The sequence below is a fragment of the Haematobia irritans genome, chromosome 3 (assembly GCF_050003625.1).
Source record: "Haematobia irritans isolate KBUSLIRL chromosome 3, ASM5000362v1, whole genome shotgun sequence".
NCBI classification, from domain to species: Eukaryota; Metazoa; Arthropoda; class Insecta; order Diptera; family Muscidae; genus Haematobia; species Haematobia irritans.
Window position 1 is genome coordinate 37800834 of NC_134399.1, and position 19719 is coordinate 37820552.

General features: G+C 30.0%; 1 protein-coding gene across 1 annotated transcript in view; it reads right to left on the reverse strand.

Moving 5' to 3' along the window:
- Positions 1-19719, reverse strand: part of Tomosyn (syntaxin-binding protein tomosyn) — a 180507-nt gene that overhangs the window by 13177 nt on the left and 147611 nt on the right. Inside the window, exons 16-22 of the mRNA XM_075303157.1 lie at positions 9596-9712; positions 8536-8658; positions 7870-7992; positions 2969-3253; positions 2788-2896; positions 2554-2640; positions 2345-2440 (exon numbers count right to left, since the gene is read on the reverse strand). Coding sequence (XP_075159272.1) covers positions 2345-2440; positions 2554-2640; positions 2788-2896; positions 2969-3253; positions 7870-7992; positions 8536-8658; positions 9596-9712 — 940 coding nt within the window. The remainder of the gene's footprint in view (positions 1-2344; positions 2441-2553; positions 2641-2787; positions 2897-2968; positions 3254-7869; positions 7993-8535; positions 8659-9595; positions 9713-19719) is intronic.

Consider the following 19719-nt stretch of genomic DNA (forward strand, 5'->3'; position numbering starts at 1 on the left):
TCTCCCTAACATTGTTGAATCTCTTATTGCACCATCTCTGATTTGGTTTAAAATAGGATTTTATATCTCTCTCGACTGTAAAATATTGATTAATAATGTTACTAAGCAGATCCATAGTAGGTTTTTCATTATCGCCTAAAACACGATTGAGTTTCTTATCCAGTCTTGATTGATGCATGTTTTTAAACGATTGTCTCCATATCAATTTTGGGAGAAGGTGTAAAGATCTTTGACAACCATTTTAAATAGACTAACCGAAAATTCCAAATATAACGTAAAAAATTCCATGCAATTCAAATCAAAGATAGAAGACATCAAGATAGACGAAGACGAGACGATGGTATCTTTTGACGTTGTATCTTTGTTTCCGAGTATACCCGTTGAATTAGCCCTAAAAATAATAGAAGAAAAGTGGCATTTGCTGGAGAAGATAACTAAGATTCCGAAGAATCTGTTCTTCAAGATATTAAGATTCTGCATAATTGACAATAGATATTTTAGATATAAAACCAGTTTTTATCAACAAAGAAAAGGTTTACCTATGGGATCTTCAGCATCTCCGATAGTAGCCGACATTGTGATGGAAGAGCTATTGGATAGATGTATGGCAAACTGTGATATTAGGCCTAAGATTCTTACTAAGTATGTTGACGACCTTTTTGGGATTGTGAAAACAAGTGCAATAAATAACCTCTTGACGATATTCAATAACTTCAACCCTAGTATAAAATTCACATTGGAATACGAAAAATGTAGACAAATTCCATATCTGGACATTTTAATTATCAGAGATGGTAACAAAATTAAAACCGACTGGTACCAAAAGCCAACTTCTTCCGGCAGATTGGTAAATTTCTACTCCAGCCACCCCAGGAGAGTTATACAAAATACTGCTAAAAATTTTGTGAACAGAGTATTAAACATAAGCAGCCAAGAATTTCACCAGCCGAACATCAAAAAAATTAAAGAAATACTCCAGCAAAACAGCTTTCCTCTATCTACCATTGATAAACTGATCAACAACAGCAAAGTACAGCCAGCCAAAGAGAAGCAAAAATTTTGTTACAAATCGGTCGTGTATATTCCAAAATTACACGAAAGATTCAGTAATGCCAATTTAATTGACAAAAGTAACTTCGCAATAGCCCCGAAAACTAATAATACACTACAAAAACTATTTACTAATCTAAAACCAAAAATTGACGACATGGATAAATCCAATTTAATATACGAAATAAAGTGCAATGGGAACGAAAAAGACGTGTGTGACAAGGTTTACGTAGGAACTACAAAAAATAAATTAAAAACTCGTTTATCAGGCCACAAATCAGATCTGAAACACCGTTTGCAGAGACCTATGCAAAAAACAGCATTATCAACCCACTGTGCAGGAGAACACCATCACCCAGATTTGGAGAGAGCGCGTGTGTTACAGTGTGAGAGTAATTACAACAAGAGACTAACACTGGAGATGTTGCACATTCTCAATACACCAACACAGAAGCGAATAAACTATAAGACAGACACTGACAATTTGGCGCAAAGCTACAGAAATCTCATTAGAAAAAGCAAAGCGCAGCAGAGTAAGCGTTAGTAATGCAACAGACACCGTCGTTAGCTATTTACTCTACAGTTGGTGTATTATTTTTTGTTCTTTTCGTGAGTGTTTTTAATGTAACATGCAATTTGTACGTATTTAAATGTATTGTGTATATATTTTCTTTTCTATTTGTATACGCAGAAAAATTTTCCCGATGAAGTCTTTCAATGAAAAGACGAAATATTGAATAAATAAAAATTAATCATCCAGACCTCGAGCTCGTTTTTATCAACAATTATCAATTGGAAGATCTTTGGGTTCTTCCATTTATGTATAATCTATAATCTGAACTCTGGGGAACGTTGACCTTTGCGGTTTAGTGGTTTCTTTTTCGATCTCCGTGTTACATATCCTATTGTGAATTAGCCTATGATATATTCATCTACCTATTGGCTATACTCTGCAAATTTCACATATATCCAATTAGAATAAAGTTTGTAAATTCTTCATTCTCTTAGTTATTGTTTAACTGATCAAAATCATTGCCTCTTATTACCGGCTTAGACCCATTTTCCGACCTTAAAGTAAATGTTAAACTCAGCTGATTTAATTGGGTACCAATTTGGAGATTGTGCCCTCACATGAAATCTTTGTGCTTACGACAATATTTATGAAATTATCAGATTTTTGCTGGAATGTATTATACCACAATAGACCTCACAATAAAATTAGTTACAGATTAGTTGGTTGTATTCTTTTAGTAACGAATTAAACTTATGTAGATAGCATCATACAGATACTTACCAAAACTCTGAAGATATTGTAAACTTTTGTATTTCGGTGGGTGATGCCATGTACAGACCATGACCTTTATTACTGAAGCAAAAAATTTTTGATATTCTGAAAAAATAAAGACAGAGAGAGAGGGAGAAACAGGAAAGGAAATAAAAGAGAATATTGAGTACACATATAGATGAGAAATAATTAATGGTCATATGTACTATAACACATACTGTGTTATATCTTCGTGAACAATGATTTGTTGACCCCATATGGAAAGCATTGGATCCACAATTCCCTGTTTGCATTTGGTTTGAAAACTATGCGAATGAAGAGAAATGAATAAACAAGCTTTATGTCAGTTTAAGTTCTAGTATAACTAAATGAAGTCACTAAATGGTCATGTTAAGGACAAATGAGATGTAAATGGGTGAATGCAGTTGTTAGTTTTCATTTTGCATACTAACCTTAAGTCCATAAGTGGTAAGAACTCTGTATCCAATAACAACTTTAGACTAGGAAGACTATGTACCATTAGATGGCCATTGGAAAGATAGGTTGCTAGGCAAGTTCCATCTAAATACAGGGGAAGAAAATATAAAGGAATGTATTTAAGTGGTTACAGAGGTGGGTTACAAAACTACAAACCTTTCATTGTGATAGTTTTTGCTTTAACTGCAAAATCCATTTCAGATAATTGAATGCGATTGATGCAACATTGATTTGCAATATCGAAGACTTTAGTTTGTTTCTCGCTTGCAATTACGATATATTGTCTATCAGCTATGGTATCTAGGCCGGTGCTAACGCTTCCACTAATACCACTGCTACTGGCACTGGTACTCACATTACCACCAGATGTATTTGATATTGTATTGGCAGTTGTTGGTGTAAATGTAGGACTTGTACGACTGCTACTTTTTGTTGGCGTTCCTGTCAAAGAAATTTAATTGCATTTCATTTTCGTTTCAATATTTAAAAAAAAAAAAAAAAAACTTAGAATGATACGTAGTATAGGAGAGAAGGAATATGATAAACTCAAACATATTTCAAGACCAAAATGTTATTTTTGGATGGAGAACATGTAACATTGACGTTATATTTAAAAAATATATATACTGTGTATGCATTTTGTCCAATACACTCAAAAAAAAAAAATAAGGAAAGTCTAAAGTCGGGCGGGCCGACTATATTATACCCTGCACCACTTTGTAGATCTAAATTTTCGATACCATATCACATCCGTTAAATGTGTTGGGGGCTATATATAAAGGTTTGTCCCAAATACATACATTTAAATATCATTCGATCTGGACAGAATTTGATAGACTTCTACAAAATCTATAGACTCAAAATTTATGTCGGCTAATGCACTAGGGTGGAACACAATGTTAGTAAAAAATATGGGAAACGTTTAAATCTGAAGTAATTTTAAGGAAACTTCGAAAAATTTTATTTATGATTTATCGCTCGATATATATGTATTAGAAGTTTAGGAAAATTAGAGTCATTTTTACAACTTTTCGACTAAGCAGTGGCGATTTTACAAGGAAAATGTTGATATTTTGACCATTTTTGTCGAAATCAGAAAAATATATATATGGGAGCTATATCTAAATCTGAACCGATTTCAACCAAATTTGGCACGCATAGCAACAATGCTAATTATACTCCCTGTGCAAAATTTCAACTAAATCGGAGTTATAAATTGGCCTCTGTGGTCATATGAGTGTAAATCGGGCGTAAGCTATATATGGGAGATATATCTAAATCTGAACCGATTTCAACCAAATTTGGCACGCACAGCTACAATGCTAATTCTACTCCCTGTGCAAAATTTCAAGTAAATCGGAGCAAAAAATTGGCCTCTGTGGTCATATGAGTGTAAATCGGCCGAAAGCTATATATTGGAGCTATATCTAAATCTGAACCGATTTCAACCAAATTTGGCACGCATAGCTACAATGCTAATTCTACTCCCTGTGCAAAATTTCAACCAAATTGGGGTAAAACTCTGGCTTCTGGGACCGTATTAGTCCATATCGGGCGAAAGATATATATGGGAGCTATATCTAAATCTGAACCGATTTCAATAAAATTTGGCACACTTGACTATAGTACTAATTGTTCTTCTTGTGCAAAATTTTAAGCAAATTAGGGTAAAACTCTGGCTTCTGGGGCCATATAAGTCCATATCGGGCGAAATATATATGGGAGCTATATCTAAATCTGAACCCATTTCTTCCAAAATCAATAGGGATCTATTCTGAGCCAAAATACATACTTGTGCCAAATTTGAAGTCGATTGGACTAAAACTGCGACCTAGACTTTGATTACAAAAATGTGTTCACGGACAGACGGACATGGCTATATCGACTCAGGGGCCCACCCTGAGCATTTTTGCCAAAGACACCATGTGTCTATCTCGTCTCCTTCTGGGTGTTGCAAACATATGCACTAACTTATAATACCCTGTTCCACAGTGTGGAGCAGGGTATAAAAAAGATCCTTTAAGGATTTTGCTATAGTTTTCGAGCCAAAGATGCGGCTTCTTTAAAATAAAGACATTTTTAGCGACCTATCTGGTTTTAAATCTAGGATCAATAAAATTAAAATTAAGATACAGATCTCATTTATCGAATTTTCATTCTCTTTTCCCGGTGCATTAATAAAGCTATTCACGTACGAACATATGCCAGTTTAAAAATCCAAATTATAACGGATAATTCAAAGAAAAAAATGTTTTCTTAATTCCAAAAAAAAAGTAAAGATGCAAAATCCTCAAAATATGTCTTAACGTTTTTATCTTAATTCTAAAAATTCAATATTTCAGTTAATTTAAAGACGATTTCTTTTCATTAAATATGTGTTCCTTTACTTTATGAAAAATTGACCTTAGTTCAAAGACATGCGACTTTAACGGAGGGACGCAAATTTTCAAAATTTGTGTACTAAATTTAATAAAAAACAATAAACTTTCTTTTAATTAAAATTTCACTATTTTAAAGAAATTTGTCCTTAATATTGTGTAGACTGTGCATCCTAAAATTTTGGTTGCGTAATCATTAATACCACGTAAATATTTTTTTCAGGGTGCAGTATTGAAGGCGCGTCATAAATGAAAGAAATGAAAACAACGTCATCAGTTTTTGAAGGGATTATTGCAAATTTCCTTTTTTATTTAAATTTCTTTATTTTATAGAAATTTATTTTTAAATGTATATATGCACACTGAAAAAGTAGTGAACATACCAGGAAGAAAACTTTTGATTAATTTTAGAAAAGTTTGAATATTTTTAGAAAATTTTAACTAAACAGTATTACAAGCGCTGGCATCAGCGTTACCGTTGGGAATTTTCAAAAAGTGGCACAAAAAGTTGCAAACGTCGAAAAAAGGGGCACAATTATTTTTGAAAAGTGGCACATTCTTTTTATTAACTTATACAAAAAAAACTTAAGAAATAAATACTGCTATGAGGTCAAGTTAAAATATATTTTGCGAATTCATACAAATTGGTGAACAAATCCTATTTAAAATTATTTTTTAAGCCTCTATAAAATAATCAGGCCTTTCAATTATATCTTTAAATTTATTTACGATATCAAAATAATTTATATCATCATTGGTTTTTAAGTAATGCGGAACCCCCTTTTCTTCAGTTTTTTGTCATTTATGTCAATTCATGGTAAAATTTGTCCACAACTTTCGGATTGTGATGTCGTTTTGTGACCTATCTATATTATTTTAATGTTTTTAATATACAAAGAATTTTTATAGTCGATATCTGCTAAATCACGTTTTTACAAACTTTCTTACAAAATTTATGTATATTTGTAATAGAATATTTTTGTTAAATATAATTAATAAACAATTTAAGGTAAGCACTATGTTCGATTTTCGAGTTGAAATTTTCGCGGTTACTTTACTAAAACAGTTCAATATAAAGCAGATAAATTAACTCAATAACTCAATCATTTATAATTTTGATTATTTCAGGAAAAGTAATCGCGAAAATAAAGTGATTTTCAACTCGAAAACCGAACATAGTACTCACGTTTAGGAGGATTCGCTTTGGAATGTTTTGTTAACGGTATTCATACTTTTGATAATAAAAACTAAAAATTTAAGATAAATCTTTGGTATTTGAAAGTGCATTTTGGATCTTTAACATATACTTTCTCTAGTTTCTTAGGACATTTCTTCCAATTTTTCTCTAATGAGGTAATGCTTCAATACTGTCCACTGTTCCAGCATTCATTTTGAGGAATATAGTAGAATTGGAACAATCTGTCCAAAGGCGATTGCAATTTTTTCTAACTGGGTCCTTATGGGATCCATCATCAATTATTTCCTGCGGTCGTAATACAAACCTTAAACATTTTCATATTTATCCTGATATTTCATGCCACAATAAATTTGGCATATTCAAAGTACGGTTTACCAAATAAGTTGAATCGTTCACGTAATAAGAATTAATGAGCGAAGGCTGTTGGTGCACAATATTAAATTTTCTTAATAACACATCTATGGTGATAACTACCCATAATATTTAAACTTTTGAAAAAGTGGCACAAATTATTGGAAAAGTGGCACAAAATCGTAAAAGGTATCACATTTAGTGGCACAAACAAAAAGTGGCGCAAAAGTGGCACCGCCCAAGAAAAGTGGCAAATTTGCCACTAAAGTGGCAAAACGGTAACGCTGGCTGGCATCACAAAAATAAGTAAATATTTTTCGTCAAATTCAAGAAAATTTATTTGACATAATTAATTTTTTTCACTTGTTAAAAAAATTTTGTAGCTTGAAGGAAGGTTAGGTTAGGTTAGGTTAGGTGGCAGCCCGATGTATCAGGCTCACTTAGACTATTCAGTCCATTGTGATACCACATTAGTGAACTTCTGAACACTGAGTGCTGCCCGATTCCATGTTAAGTTCAATGACAAGGGACCTCCTTTTTATAGCCGAGTCCGAACGGCGTTCCACATTGCAGTGAAACCACTTAGAGAAGTTTTGAAACCCTCAGAAATGTCACCAGCATTACTGAGGTGGGATAATCCACCGCTGAAAAACTTTTTGGTGTTGGGTCGAAGCAGGAATCGAACCCACGACCTTGTGTATGCAAGGTGGGCATGCTAACCATTTCAAGAATGTCTTTAGTGACATACGAAGTTCATGATGGACGCTTTTGTAGTAAAATTTACAAACTTAAAGAAATAATGAACTATTTTGTGAGAAATACGAATTTAGTAAATCTTTATACTTCATTTGTGTATAATTTTTCCCCGTTTTTTAGTTCATTTAACTAACGAAAATTATTACAGAGAGAGTAAAGAAACTTTCTCCAAACATAATAATTTCATGCACTAAAATATTTAAATTAAATTGGCTTTAGTGAAATAGAGAGTTCACTTTTTTTGAGTGCAATATCATAAAAATTCTTTAATATTAGAACAATATTTTTTCGATCAGATCACTTTTTTTCGGTGTACGTTGCTATCATGATTGTGGTGATTTTTTTTAACTAAATCTACTTTTACATATACTTACTTTCTTTTTTGGCATCCCTACTATCATCTCGCCATGGTTCAGATGAAAATGGTATAATTGTGCCAAAAGCATCCAGAAATGACATTGATGTTATTGATCCTTTTAAACGTAAAACTGGACCGCCTTTAATGTATAAACGATAATAATAAAATAAAGGGTTAATATTTTATTTTAGACTTTCCGTATACATATACTAAATTAAATTAAGGAAACTAGCATATATCGCTTTATAATAAGGATTTTAGTTACAGATCTAATCACAATTGACTCATGGTCATATTTCGACAAATTTACTTGTTAATTTTTAATCAAGTTCCAGTTGAGAAACTTGCATTTTAAACATATTATAGAATTGTTGTATTTCTGACGTTAGATTGAATAGTTGTTGTTTGATTGGTTCATAGTTGTTGAGCATATGTTATGCTGACATTGAAAATAGCTTGAGAGCCATTGCGAGAACATTGATATCAAGAGAGATTTCAAGAAATAACAGACCTTGGGATAACACTTGATATCAAATGTGATTTCGAAATCTTCGACCCCGTACTGGTAATCGTGTATACAAATAACTCTTCCTTTTTCACATTTAATATACTCTCTCAATAAAGAGAGCAAAGTTCTATCGTATATAGCAAGCCATGCTCTCTTCGATTTAAATATACTTACCGTTAATCGTGACCAAAACTGGTTGAGATTTTCTAGCTTCACGTTCAGGCATGGTAACGACCAGCGTTAGAATCGAACCAAAACTTGTGCCAACCCATAATGTTGGGACGACGGAGAGCGTATCTAAGCAAAGAAAAAAGTTTAATTAAATATATCATGAATATCTTACTCATAAAATAAGAGCAAGTCAAATATAATACTCCAATAAATAATAAAGAAAAAAATATAAATGAAATAAAAAAAGAATCGCTAAATCGGCATCTTAAAGACTTAAAGAAATGCCTAAATAAATGGAAAATAAACAAAAAAAAATCAAATATCGTTTTATGAGATAAGATCTAACGTAAGCACTACAATTCTAGTTTTTAAGCGGAATGATGTACACAGGGTACCAGACACGAACTGTTACCAAGTTGATATTACATAAAATTGCATTTTTTATTATTGGCAGCTCACCAGTAACTAAAAGCATTTACGTTTTCTTTAAAAGCTGTTAGTAATGGAGTTCAAGCCTAATAAATAGTGTAATTGAGTTACATTTGCATGGACATGATCGTGTTTAGATTGTCACAGAATATTCCAGTGTTGCCAAAGAATATTCCAAATCACTAAATATGGGTATATAAAGTAGTTGTCATGATAAATGTTAGGTTAAAGTTAGTTTCAGGCTCACTTCGACTATTCAGTACATTGTGATAAGCATAATAGTGTAATTGCTGTCAAGTCAGTTGCGAACTAAAAACGTCATTTGTCAGAATTAAATTGTAAAGTGAATTTATGAAACGTCGTCATCGAAAAGATATGTGTTTTTATTATCGGGTAATTAAAACCGCCTCGGAATAAAAACGTTAGAATAATAAAATATGAATTAAGTTGGATACTGTATATTATTTAGGATGTAGGATGTGTAGGATTACTAACATATAATTATATCATCATATTTGTCTTGTTATGTTAGTAGCCAATAGACAATCAAAAAAACCAATCTTATCTCAGTGTGTATTTTGAATAATCATATATATTTAAATTAATTGTAATTTTGAAATCAATATGGACTTACCATTCTTTTTGGCAAAGCTTTCAATAAAAGCCAAACAGGTTACAGACTCTGCGGAAGACATGTCGATGCTCGACATCGACGATGATCTAGATCTTGAAAATGATCCATCCAATTTTTCTGAAATAATATCACACAATATTTGAATAAAATCGAGATCATGACAGGGCGCGAAAGAAAATTTGTAAAACAAAGATAATGAATTAAATGACTGATTTTAGATCGAATGCTTCTTAGATAAATGGAGTGGGTATGCGTGATTAGCGAGAGTGATAAGAGGATATTAAGAAGTGATGCGAGAGTAGTAAATTAGGGGATAATAAGAAGGTTGTATATATATACGTATGTATGTGTCGGAAAATGAAATGATTTTGTAAAGTGTGTTACTAACATTGAATTTTGGTTTAGCAAAGAGACAGACAGAGAGAGAGAGGTAGAGAGAGATAGACAAGGGGTGAGTGAGTTGGTAGGTGTAAAAGTGTACAAGAATGCAATACAAGCAGACATTATGAAGAATTGTCACTCTAATCAAACCTTAGTTGAAATATCGGATACAATCGACACATTTTTGTGATCATGGCATGGCGTGATGACCGGCAGCATAAATGATTCTTCCTTCACTAACATGAGGGGATTATTAAAAATTTCTTCTTTCAATTTTTTTTGTAAAATAATTTGTAATCTTTTAACGAAATATCAAATAAGTATTACTAAAATTATATGCATTTGAATTTTTTTGACAACATACACCAATAAAATTCGACGTCGAAAGAAATTTGAGACATACACTGAAAGAAGAGTTTTCTTTTCTGAGGAACGAAGTTTTAGACAAGCAAAGTTTTCTCTTGCCTCAAAAGATTTTTTTTAAAGACAAATAAAAAGAATTAGAGACAATCGTTGAATCGCATATCATAAATTTGAGTTTTCTTGGTCTAAAAGAAAATACTTTATAAGAAAGGGGAAATTCGTTTGTCTAAAATTTTGTTCCTGAGGAAAGTATTTTTTTGTACTTATATTTACCGCTATAGTGTTTTCGGTCAAATGGCAAATAAAAATGTTTTATTGCCCTCAGAAAAAATAACGATAAAAAGGGATCTTTTCTTAAAGTTTTGTTTCGAAAAAAAAAATATATATATATAATTTTTCTCATGAAATTAATTGATTCAATTAACTTTTCATTTGAATGCCTTCAATCACAGAAATCATAATACTCAACACCAAAGTCTGTTAAAAAGTTAATTGACCCAATTAAAAAATAATTGATACAATTCATTTTTGTGATTGATTTTTGCTTTAATAAAAAATTAGTTGAATCTCTTAAAATTTTTTAATTTAATTAAGAAATTCAATTAAAATTTTAATTGGATACAATTTTGGTTATAGTTTTAGCGAGAATTTCCTTTTATCTTTAATCCAATCAATTCAACATCTCAGTTAATTTAAGTATTATTTTTTCAGCAAATTTTTTTTTCTTTATAGTAAAAAAATATGTCCTACTTCAAAGACAAACGACTTTAAGGGAGGGACGAAAATTTCATTGATGAATTTAATAGAAGCAAATTTTTAATCTTTTAAATTCATATTTTAAAAATTTAAGCGACATTTCTATTTAATATTGTATAAATTTAGTGTCATATCAAATCGGCAACTATATCTAAACCTGAACAATATTTGGGAAAATGGGACGATATTAATGCCATTATTTATTTTAAGTCATTGGAAACTAAAATTCAAAATCAACAAAATTGCCTTTTATTGTTCTCCTTTTAAGTATTTCAAAACAATTATAGCGACTTTCGTTAGGCGAGTTCAAATGTATTCCTTATGCATTCGATTAGTCGATTTTAACTGACGTCGTTTAGTTGATTGACTCAATTTTCAAGTAATTCAAAAGTCGATTAATAGATTTATGATGTCCAGAGTGCCGTTTTCAAGTTCACCACCAATGGCAAGCTTAATTCGACCCGGGGAAAAGTACAAAGGTAATAAGAAAATTTGCTTTTGTATCCAATTTATGGAAATCTCCCTTCAAGAGTGATATATATAGCAAAGAAATGAGAGGATAAAAAGGTACCGATTAGGTTACAATTGTATAAAAGTACTTTACAGTTAAAAAAGTACAAAAAAAGCTGAAAAACGGCGGGTAATAAGTTCGAATTATCGCGTCAAGTATCGTTTAATGTTTTAATTAATTTTCATTAAAACTTATTCAATAGTTGATGGAGGCCATTTTTTCTTGTTATAATAAAATAAATATTCCGTTTTCAATTTCACCACCAATGGAGGTCTTCACAATAACAAAAATCATACCTAATCTAATACAGGCAAGCTTAATTCGACCCAGGGAAAAGTACAAAGGTAACAAGAAAATTTGCTTTTGTATTCAATTTATGGAAATCTCCCTTCATGTGAAAGAGTGATATATACAGCAAAGAAATTAGAGAATAAAAAGGTACCGATTAGGTTACAATTGTATAAAAGTACTTTACAGTTCAAAAAGTACAAAAAAGGTGCAAAAAGGCGAGTAATAAGTTCGAATTATTGCGTCAAATATCGTTTAATTTTTTAATTAATTTTCATTAAAACATATTCAATTGTTGATGGAGGCCATTTTTTTATTGTTATAATAAAATAAATATACAGAGAAAAAAATGTTTTGTCTTCAATCGCGAAACTAACTGATTCAATCAATTTTTAATTGAAATTTCACACAGAATTGATAGTATCAATCATCAGCCTCAATTAAAAATTGAATTAACCCAATCAAAATGTTAATTGATACAACATTGAAAAGATATCACAAACATTTTTTCTATTAAATTATTAATTGAATTTGAAAAAATATTCAGTTAAAATTTTTAAATGAAAATTTATTTATATAATTAGTTTATAATTAAAATCTATTAATTTTTTAAAAGATATCACAAACATTTTTCTATTAAATTATTAATTGAATTTGAAAAAAATATTCAGTTAAAATTTTTAAATGAAAATTTATTTATATAATTAGTTTATAATTAAAATTCATTATTTTTTTAATTGAAGCGGGTGATTATTATTACCATTTCCGTGATTGAAGATATTTCAATTAAAAATTAATTGGATCGATTAATTTCGTGGTTCTGTGAATTAGTTTTTTGTCTAAATAAAAAACCACATTGAATCACCCAGAAAAAATTGGAAGTTCTTCTTAAGTCACTACTTGTAATGTACAATGATAATATGTCAAAAGTGTGACAATCCATTTCTCGGTGGACGTGGAATTTGAACACATCACATCTGAAGAACTAATGCGAAAGCAATGCAGCGGATGCTTAAAAATATGACTTCCACTCTATCCCAGTAAAAAAGCGTCGCCAAAAAAGTAGTGACAACGATATTTTTGAATCCGGAAGTGGTGCAAAATTGGCGCAGAAGCGATGAATTTAACATGGGCTTGTCATAGGACATTTCAATGTCCACCGTTGCACTCAATTTGCATCACTTCTTAAGGTATGATTCGAATTCTGTGTTTGAATGTAAATAAAAAAGTTTTGTAAAATTTCGACAAAGAAATAATTTTTAAATTGTTTTATTAATGCATTAAAACATTCTAAAAAGTATCTAAAACGATTGACAAACATTCTCAGAAATTCGCATTTTTTCTAAATTGGATTTAGCATTTTGTTTTTAACCAATTTTGTTTCAAAAAATTTAAAATTACCCATTAAAAATATGAGAAAAGCGACTTATAAAATATTGAATTAAAAGAACTTTCATGTGTAGTTAAAAAGTCAACATCTTTGGAAGGACATTTTTGGAAGTGCTTTAGAAGTTGTGCCTTTAGAAGAACTACCTATTTTTTTTTGCTGTGATGATAAGACCTTGTAAAATTCAGTACATCTGAGCCAAATTTACACTACTTTTGGATCCAAAAAGAACATTTTCATTGCTTTTTTGGTTACGCTTTTTTGCTGGGCAAATGAAATTTTTTATTCAATTAAATTTTTCCATCCCATAAAAAGTTTAGTAGGAAACATTTTGGTAATAATAGTTTTTTTGTGTATACTTTCATTCTTGTTCATCGACTCAAAAATGTCAATCGACTGTCATAAATCTCTCAGTGAGATGGTTGAGCAGTTCAATATCTAGCTGATGTGGGTACCTCGAAAATCTTTCAAAGTGGTGGCTATTCTTCAACCCGAAGGCCCTAATAAAGATATGATTTGGAGGAGATGGAACGTATTAGTGACCTGATTTATACAAAAGGCATAACATTGTAGCAGAGACTATAACATTTTAGAAAATTAACGGTAGATATTCATTTAACCAACTATTAAAGACTATAACGTTCACTTAGCTGAAGGGGTAATACCAAAACGTAAGAAGAATTAAGACTGAAGCTGCATTCTCAGCTGGAGTACCATTTTCATTTTGGGAATGAATTAAGGATCACCTGGACCTTTATTTTTGGGAAATGAATGAATCGACTTGAACACATTAAATGTATGTAAACTCCCAGGATTATAGTTAAAACACTATATAATATAAGTACATATAAATATATTGTTATGTGTTTGTGTGTATATATGCAAGTTTTCTCATTTTGTTTCTCTGGCATTTGCATTGTATATTTAATATTTTAGTTTCCTGTTTGTTTTATGTACGAATGCATGTATATATTTTCTGTATGTAGCTATTCTACGCATTTGGCTATTATATTGATAAATGTAAAGTGAATTTATGTATAGCTAAATTAATTACAATGGCAAGTTGTTAAGATTACTTACGTTTTTTAGAGAAATGGTTACAAAATATTATGAAAAAAGTAAACTTTCGCAAACGGACCTAATGGCATGTATGATCATTGCATTATTGTAACAACAATACATTGGCAATAGAAAAATGTTTATAAATATTTTATTTATATTATAAAGAAATCGACAATTGTTATCAGAAGAAAATAATAAATATTATTCCTGCAGATTAGTTTATAAGCTAAAATGCGTGTGATAATCAATATCTGGATATGAATATTCGCATTGGCGCCAATTATAAGTGAACAGGCGTGTTATTCACGACTACAGCAAAATAGTATTACTTTATTTTCAGACAAAGATGGAAAGCCAAATTTTAACTAAGGAAGCACTAAAACTGTATGAGTTCAACGGTAAATATCTATAAGTAATAGATATAGTAATTTAATATGGTGTCACAATCACGGTTGCCACAGTTGGTAGAATTCTACCAAAAATGGTAGATGTTTTACTGTTTCGTAAATTGGTAGAATTCTTGATTTTGTTGGATTTTACAAAATATTTATCTCCAACTAAGAGGTACTTAAATTTTATATAAAAATAAAATTTTGACAAAATTCTTCTATAGAAATAAAATTTTGACAAAATTTTCTATAGAAATAAAATGTTGACAAAACTTTCTATAGAAATAAAATGTTGAAAAAATTTTCTATAGAAATAAAATTTTCACAAAATTATCTATAGAAATAAAATTTTGACAAAATTTTCTATAGAAATAAAATTTTGAAAAAATTTTCTATAGAAATAAAATTTTGAGAAAATTTTCTATAGAAATAAAATTTTGAGAAAATTTTCCATAGAAATAAAATTTTGACAAAATTTTCTATAGAAATAAAATTTTGACAAAATTTTCTATAGAAATATTTCGGTTACAGTGTAAAACAGAGTGTGAAGCTGTGCACACCAGAATAATTCCTTGAAAACGGGTTTGACGAAGTCAACCGAAATATTGGATATAAAACTTAAATAAATATTGGATATAAAACTTAAATAAAAACATCAATCCTATGTTTTTTAATCGACCTATAGCCGAAACTATGATAAGTATTGTTTAAAAATAAAATAAAATTTTGACATAATTTTCTGTAGAAATAAAATTTTGACAAAATTTTCTATAGAAATAAAATTTTTACATAATTTTCTATAGAAATACAATCTTGACAAAATTTTCTATAGAAATAAAATTTTGACAACATTTTCCATAGAAATAAAATTTTGACAAAATTTTCAATAGAAATAAAATTTTGAGAAAATTTTCTATAGAAATAAAATTTTCTATCAACATAAAATTTTGACAAAATTTTCTATAGAAATAAATTTTTGACATAATTTTCTATAGAAATAAAATTTTTAATTATATTTGCTTAGTTCGGCTTGAGGTCATGTGAATAAAAACAGATGTTGTTGTTTTTTGAGTTGTATTTTTATATTTAAAATTTTCCAATATTTCGAGACATCTCCGATGCTCGTCTTCAGGGAAATTACTTTAAACAAAAAGAAAAAACATTTAACACATTAACAAAAAAATATATCATTACATGAAAAACACAGATAATTACATTTAAATTTAAAGAACAGTGAACTTCTTTACAAGGGAGTATATTTACAACTAAAAGCTAATCTGTCTTTCTATATTTTTGTACAATATTTCTATAAATATGTGCACAATGGTCCGTATCAGTCTTAAAATTCATTCGTCTTTCTGCAGGTACATTTATAATATGTAGCATCTCCAGAGTAAATCTCCTTTTATAATTGGATTCTTGCGTCAAAATATCTACGTCCTTAAAGTTTGGTTTGTGTCCTGTTAAAGTGCAATGTGCTGCAAGTGCCGTCTTTTGCTCCAAGGGCTTATCAGTGGCTTTCTGATCAGATTTATGCCCTGAGAGTCTAGTTTTTAATTTGGTTTTTGTTGTACCAATATATACTTTTTGGCAAGTATCAGAGTCATTTCCATTGCATTTGATCTTATATACTACGTTTGACTTGTCTTCTTTCTTAATTTTGGATTTTGTCTTGCTGAAGAATTGATTTACTGTATTATGAGTCCTTTGTGCAATTTGAAATTTGTCCTTATTTAGCATGTTAGATGATTTGAATCTTTCCGCGAATTGGGGGACATATGTCAAGGGTTTATAAATTTTGGGTTCAATTTCGTCATGTTTGATATGTTGTTGTTCTTTTACATGTTGTATTAGGTCGTCAATCGTCTTATTCGGGAAATCATTTAATCGCAATATGGTCCTTATCTTATCTTCGTTGTCCTTATGAAATATTTTGTCGCTGATATCGTGTACTCTTCTTATAAAATTTGTAGCCGTATTCATTATAACTCGTCTAGGATGTTTGGAGTTGAAATTTATCAATCGTCCTGTGGCTGTTGGCTTTTGATACCAGTTAATTTTTATTCCATTTCTGTGCCTTAGAATTATGGTATCTAAGTATGGTAACTTGTTGTCCTCTTCTGTTTCCATCGTAAATTGAATTTGTCTATCAAAGGCGTTTAAAGCTGATAAAGTGGCCTGAACGTCATTTTTATTCAAAATACAGAACAGATCATCTACATATTTTGTCATTATTTTTGGTTTAATAGTCAATTTTTCCAATACTGAGTCCAAGAGTACTTCCATTACAATATCGGCGATAATAGGTGAAGCTGGTGATCCCATTGGCATTCCTTTACGTTGCTCATACACCTTGTCATCATATACAAAATATCTTGAGTCCTTTATACAAAAAGTTAACATTTCTATAAAAATATCCATCGGTATCTTCGTATAGTCCTTTATTTCGTCCCATTTTTCTTTTATAATCTTAATCGCCAAATTTACTGGAATGCTTGGAAAAAGAGATACTACGTCAAACGAGATCATTATTTCATTGTCCTCAATCTTAATATTACTGGTTTTATTCTTAAATTCAATTGCGTCCTTTACATTATATTTGGAATCTTTCGTCAAATTTTTCAAAATATTTACAATATATTTTGATAGTTCATAAGAGGGGGAATTTATTGAAGAACATATCGGTCTTATAGGGACTCCTTCCTTATGTATCTTCGGAAGTCCATAAATTCGAGGGGCGTTAGCAGTTTTACATATCAATTTTAATTTTTCGTTGGTGTCAATGATGTTCATTCTGAATAATTTTTCCACCAGTTTGTTATTTTTGGTTTGTAGTGTTGATGTCGGATCTCTTTTTAAGCGTCTATATGTACAAATATCTCTTAAAATATTTTTCATCTTTATTTCATAATCGTCTTTATACATCGCTACGGTTTTTCCCACTTTATCAGCAGTTAGAATAAGTAAATCTTTATTTTCCTTTAGATATTTCCGTGTCTCCCCCACTGTGTCAAGTATAAATTTCTCTTTCTTATTATTTGACGCAAGAAACCAATTATAAAAGGAGATTTACTCTGGAGATGCTACATATTATAAATGTACCTGCAGAAAGACGAATGAATTTTAAGACTGATACGGACCATTGTGCACATATTTATAGAAATATTGTACAAAAATATAGAAAGACAGATTAGCTTTTAGTTGTAAATATACTCCCTTGTAAAGAAGTTCACTGTTCTTTAAATTTAAATGTAATTATCTGTGTTTTTCATGTAATGATATATATTTTTTTGTTAATGTGTTAAATGTTTTTTTCTTTTTGTTTAAAGTAATTTCCCTGAAGACGAGCATCGGAGATGTCTCGAAATATTGGAAAATTTTAAATATAAAAATACAACTCAAAAAACAACAACATCTGTTTTTATTCACATGACCTCAAGCCGAACTAAGCAAATATAATTAAAAGTTTAAAGGTCAACTAATTAAAACAACGAAATAAAATTTTGACAAAATTTTCTATAGAAATTAAATATAGAAATAAAATTTTGACAAAATTTTCTATAGAAATAAATTTTTTACATAATTTTCTATAGAAATAAAATTTTGACAAAATTTTCTATAGAAATAAATTTTTTACATAATTTTCTATAGAAATAAAATTTTTACAAAATTTTCTATAGAAATAAAATTTTGAGAAAATTTTCTATAGAAATAAAATTTTGAGAAAATTTTCTATAGAAATAAAATTTTCTATCAACATAAAATTTTGACAAAATTTTCTATAGAAATAAAATTTTGACAAAATTTTCTATAGAAATAAAATTTTGACAAAATTTTCTATAGAAATAAAATTTTGACAAAATTTTCTACAGAAATAACATTTTGACAAAATTTCCTATAGAAATAAAATTTTGAAAAAAATTTCTATGGGAATAAAATTTTCTATAGAAATAAAATTTTGACAAAATTTTCTATAGAAATAAATTTTTGAAAAAAAAATCTATGGGAATAAAATTTTCTATAGAAATAAAATTTTTACGAAATTTTCTATAGAAATAAAATTTTGACAAATTTGGTAAAATTTCCTTCAAATTTAGGTAGTGACAACCGTGGTCACAATCGATTGTGGTATCACAATGTACCGCATTGTGACAACCCTGAGGTGTCTAAAAGACTGCACAACTTCGCATGCTGTGTCGCAAGCTAAAACCCATATCTGCCGTAAGAGTTTACCTTTCACTCGCTGTATTCATGGATCAGCACTTAAAGTTGGCAAGACATTAATTGCTCGGATGCTCCTTGAAAGTCTAGAAAAGCCACAATAATGTATCAACTGACATATAGTTAGTCATTAATGAAGCAAACTACACCCATAGAAAAAATCATGAACGGCGTTGTCATTTCAAAACGTTTCGTTCATGAAAGTGAATCAACACACATGTGTTGTCAAACTGAGAACAGACGGGGTCAATCTGACAACGTTAAAATGACACCATCCGTTGTCAAAACAACAACGAGTGTTCATGATCTGAAAACGTAATGGTTACGAATTTATAAACAAAATTAAAAAAAAAGATTTCCGCTACCGTGACTCGAACCTGTGTTGTGTGCACCATACGCGTTAACAGTCACTTTAGCTCATTGCACCACGTCTAACGATTATTTTAAGAATTTTCATGGAAAAAGAAAAACGAATGCCGTTCATGAAATCGTGAACGCCCGTGGACAAAATCGTGAACATTTCGTTTTGATTTTTTGTGAACGTTTCCGTTTCATTTTGTCACCGTCCGTTCACGATTGTGGAACGCAATTTTTCTATTAGTGTATAGGCCGGTACTATATTCGGTTTTTTAGTTAAATATCACTTTATTTCAGCGGTTAATTTTTTTAAATAAAAATAATAAGCTTAAGTTCATGCACGGAGTAATTTTATCAGAACGGGGGATATTTTCCTTTTTTTCTGATTTATTTTAGTGTATTCGTATAT